Below are 5,000 nucleotides of genomic sequence, written 5' to 3' on the forward strand. Positions count from 1 at the left end.
CCCCTAGAACTTTCACATTTTTATATTTGTTAATAACGGGGTATATATTCCAAAGTCTATAATTAATACAAATGAAAAATATATAAACAATATAAAGAAACTTCTTTCAATAATATTTTAAAGAAAGATTTAAGCGTAGCAAAGTCTAGAATTCTATTTAGAATTTCAAATCTAAGTTGAATTGTTTGTTTTAATGAAAAGCAATATATTTTAAAATTTTATCTTCAACCTTTGATTCATCTTCATAACTAGATATCCTTCCTTGTGTTCCCATTATCGATACATATTCCCATCGAGTGACAAAAAATTGAGTGTTTGATATAGATTGTAAGACGAAGGGTATACCTAGAGTGACCAAACTGTAGTGACCAATATTTCTCAGGACAAACCAGGTTGTCAACTAAATGCTGTAAGAGCAGTGTCTCACAAACAATATATATATATATATATATATATATATATATATATATATATATATATATATATATATATATATATATATATATATTTATATATATTGTAAACGCTAATCATTTTTAAAGCCTCAAATCTTGTATAATTTTATAGAGTTAACACTCATTAGAAAATTAAGATTTAAGTAAGAAAGTTCTCAAATTTGAAAGATATTCGTAATTTTTGTAAATTGTTTTTCAAAAAATAATTTTAGTAAAGCTCGTTAGTGATTCTTACAACTATTTTTTTCTGTTGTTTTGAAAAACAGCATCTATTCAGTGTTGCCAATAAAACATTAGACTAATATCATGTCACATTTTTGAGGAGAACCCTCATAATTATCTATTAAATCACTGTATATTATTTGTCATTTTGTCAATATTTGCTGCATATAGTAAGCTTCACATAGCCGAAAATTATCTCGCTTTTTGCAAGAAATCAGAATATCTTACTAATTCTGTATATTCAACGACAAAATTAACAAATAGTCCCGTTTTTAACTCCAAGATATATGGTCACATTTGTTATATCACTTATCCGTATTGCCACCTTTAACAAACACAAGTCATTATCACTGCGAATTAATTGTGAATTTTGTCCATTTTTAAAATCCTTATACGAGTCAACTGATAAGACTCTCAGTTGAATGAGGAGCTTTGAACATGACAATACAGGTGATAAGTATTGTAACGCATACGAAGATAGTGAGGAACAGACGATCAACTATCTGCGCCACCTGCTGCCATTCCAATTTTATAACATCTCTGCGGTCTTGTTCCGCGAGACGTATTTCGTTTCGCTCTATCGTTTGATAAACTTTTGTAAGGACTCTTTTGAACTGTCTCTCAAAGTCATCACTTGAATGTGTGGGCGACGTTAAGCGACTTTGCAAACCGCGCAGCCGACTGAATCTGGGCGACAGAATACCGCCATTGCTGGTTTCTAGATCCCCGTGAAAGCGTGTTTCTCGAATCATCGATTGTTGCTGGCTAAGTGTGGGATTCATTTCCTAGAGAGAGATTGAGCAAAAAAGAAAGACAAAAATACAAGAAATTAGTCATTAGCAAATACTACATGGAAAAGATAGTGTTAAACGAAGAAACAATAAAACTGAAAATTGTCTGTTGAAACAACAATGATAACGGTAGCAAAATCAACAACAATAATTTCCACAAGTAATCAGCATTAGTCGCTACCACACCAAGAACTGAACTACAACAGTAGCAACAAGCAAAATAACAACACTGAAATATATATATATATATATATATATCTATATATATATATATATATATATAATTATATATTATATATATATATTCATAATATTGGTTTTTGTAACAGCAACACAGATACAAAAGAAACAGTTGCAGTAGTATAAATCTGCCATTAAGAACAACAGCATCAACTGCAGAATAAGCACTGTAACAAAGCTAATAATAATGATAATATAATAATAATAATAATAATAATAATAATAATAATAATAATACACATATAGCTTCGGCGCGGGAAAATAAATATAAAAATAAATGGTTGCAGCAATTACAACAATATCAACAAAAACAACAGCAGAAGCAGCAACAACAACAGCACCAACAATTATGGCAGCAGCAGCACCAGCTGACGCAAAAACAACAACAATAACAATAGAATCAACAGAACGGCAGCAGTAGCAGGAGCAAGAGCCGTAAAAGACACAAATGAAAACCTGGAGAATAAGTTTCAGTAAAAAGATTAAATAAAATGAAAATAACGAAACAACGACAACAACATTGTGATTTTGAAATGAGATACCGTAAAAAATATATATAATTTAGGAATCAAGTCAGAGTTGAAAGAAAAAGTGGGTACAACATTAACAGCAACGAAAAGAATATTTGCATTAGCAAACCAACAAAATACAGCAACAAAATACGACAAAATTAACAAGATAAGTACAAAACAACAGATATACAGATAGCATCTACAGAAAGACAATAGTTGAATTTGATAGAAAACCTCTGAAAAATCAATAGAAATACACAAACACGCGTACACACCTATGCGCACGCAAACACACATGTACACACTTACACACTCATGCATGTGCACATACAAACAGTGTGTCTAGAAGAAAATGTAAGCCACCTAACGTCAAGAATTCAGCAAATTCTTAGTCTTTTGTTGAAAAACAAAGGCTAACATTGTTTCGGTGGGGAAGCTTGTTCATCAGCGGGTACAATATATGTAGAACACAATAAAACAGTTTTAGTTGTCAAAGGCTGCTTTAATCAACAGCAACAACGCTACGAACAGTATTCCTTACCACGTGCCAATAATATAAACAGTAGGAAATACAACAATTACTACTACTTCTACTAGTACTTCTGTTGCTGCTGCTGCTACTACCACTACTACTACTACTACTACTACTACTACTACTACTACTACCACACGTCGTCGTCGTCGTAGTAGTATAAGGTGACGTCATTTTGTGAGAGTTGAAACCGGAACTAGTCAATGAAACCAACCTACACTCAACCCTGTAGGACGAAACACAAACGTGGCTCCTCCAGCATTTGAACTGAAAACCTCCCCGCTACGCACAATAGTTATGTTGATTAAAAACGAGTTATGTTAATGGCAATGAATGTTTATTACACTGATGTCTATGAACGTGGTAACAATGATGGTGTTGGTGAAGATGGTTACGACGACGACGACGATGATGATGATGATCATCATCATCATTATCATCACCATTGTGGTGATTACTAATTTCAGCACATACTATAGACATTTTGAAAGATTATAATCGATGAAATCGATTACAGTAATTGACTGGAACTAAATATACCACTTCACTTGTAACCAATGTAACGGTAAAACTGAGCTTGTCTGGTATTGAAATCCTAATGTAAAAAGGGTACATTTAAATCTTGTATACCACGCTACTAAATCTGCCGTTACAATACTGAAATAATAGCAATAATTCTTTCTATAGGCACAAGGTGTGAAAATTGGGGGAGGAGGACTAGTCGATTACATCGACCTCAGTGTTCAACTGGTTCTAACATCGATCCCGAAATGATGAAGAGCAAAGTTGACTACGACAGAATTTGAACTCAGAATACGAAGATGGACTAAATGCTGCCAAGCACTTTGCCCAGCGTGCAAAGGATTCTGCTAGCATGCCACCTTTGAAATAATCCTTTCTACTAAAAGCACAAGTCTTGAATTTTGGGGGAGCAGACTAGCCAATTACATCGACCGCAGTGTTTCGTTGGTACTTAATTTATCGGTCCCGAAAGGATGAAAGGCAAAGTCGACCTCGGCGGTATTTGAACTCAGAACATAAAGACAAACGAAATGCTGCTAAGCATTTTGCCCGGCATGCTAACGATTCAACTAGGTCACCGTCTTAAGGGACTACAGCATATGGCTGTTACTAAATTTCATCTTCCGTGAAATGCTGAAAGGCAAAAATCTAGTTTGGTAAGTTTCGAACATAAAATATAAGAAAATACTACAAAAAAATTTAATCTGAAACACTGTCATTGATATTTTTATCAAATGACATTGTTTGCTACAATGATCTGGTATTTTCCAATACGAAAAGTAATCGTTGTAACGATAAATTTTCGTATACAATCATTTTATTCCTTTCACTTAAACATATGCCCAAACATTAAATTGTTTAAAAGGAGTAGCTACATTCGACTGCAATGATTAACTTCTAAAATTAGTGCAATGTTATAAACTATAGAGTACTGTATACTCAAATCTTCCGTGAACAGTGTTTTACTGGTTTAATAGATCTCTCAATAGAAAGAGGAAAAAATTCATTTCTCCGGAAATTTAAACTGATATCATACACACATATTTCAATAACATCGCTCTAAGATTTCTGTCTACCTCTCTCATATGCCAGGTAGTACACTACTACTACTAACCATTGTTTCTTTACACATCATTTGTAACACTTATACCAATAATAATCTTTTCTACTATAGACACAAGGCCCGAAATTTTTGGGGCAAGGGGCCAGTCAATTAGATCTACCCCAGTATGCAACCGGTACTTAATTTATCGATCCCGAAAGGATGAAATGCAAAGTCGACCTCGGTGGATTTTGAACCCAGAACCTAAAGACAGACGAAAGCATCTATCCCAGCGTGCTAACGTTTGTGCCAGTTTGCCGCTCTTAAATATTCTCATCTACTCTAGGAACAAGGCCCAAGATTTTGGGGGAAGAAGCCATTCGATTAGATTGACCCCAGTACGCAACGATTCTGCCAGCTCACCGCCTTAATTATACGAATAATAATGCCATTTCTGAAGGCGGCGAGCCGGCAGAAATAGTAGAACACCGGGCAACATGCTTAGCGGCATTTTTGTGTGTGTCTTTACCTTCTGAGTTCAAATTTCACCGAGGTCGACTCTGCCTCTCATCCTTTCGGGGACTTTAAATTAAGCACCAGTTGTATACTGCGGTCGATCTAATCGACTTTTTCCTCCCCCCAAATTTCGGGTCTTGTGCCTAGAGAAGAAAAGAATAATGCCAA

General features: G+C 34.5%; 1 protein-coding gene across 3 annotated transcripts in view; it reads right to left on the reverse strand.

Moving 5' to 3' along the window:
• Positions 1-151: 151 nt before the first annotated feature.
• Positions 152-5,000, reverse strand: part of LOC115215511 (neuronal acetylcholine receptor subunit alpha-10-like) — a 566,788-nt gene continuing 561,939 nt past the window's right edge. For all 3 annotated transcript variants that reach the window (XM_036501651.1, XM_029784683.2, XM_036501647.1), the window contains one exon: positions 152-1,462. In XM_036501651.1, coding sequence (XP_036357544.1) covers positions 1,076-1,462 — 387 coding nt within the window. In that variant the 3' untranslated portion in view covers positions 152-1,075. The remainder of the gene's footprint in view (positions 1,463-5,000) is intronic.

This window comes from Octopus sinensis, linkage group LG1 (genome assembly GCF_006345805.1).
Source record: "Octopus sinensis linkage group LG1, ASM634580v1, whole genome shotgun sequence".
NCBI classification, from domain to species: Eukaryota; Metazoa; Mollusca; class Cephalopoda; order Octopoda; family Octopodidae; genus Octopus; species Octopus sinensis.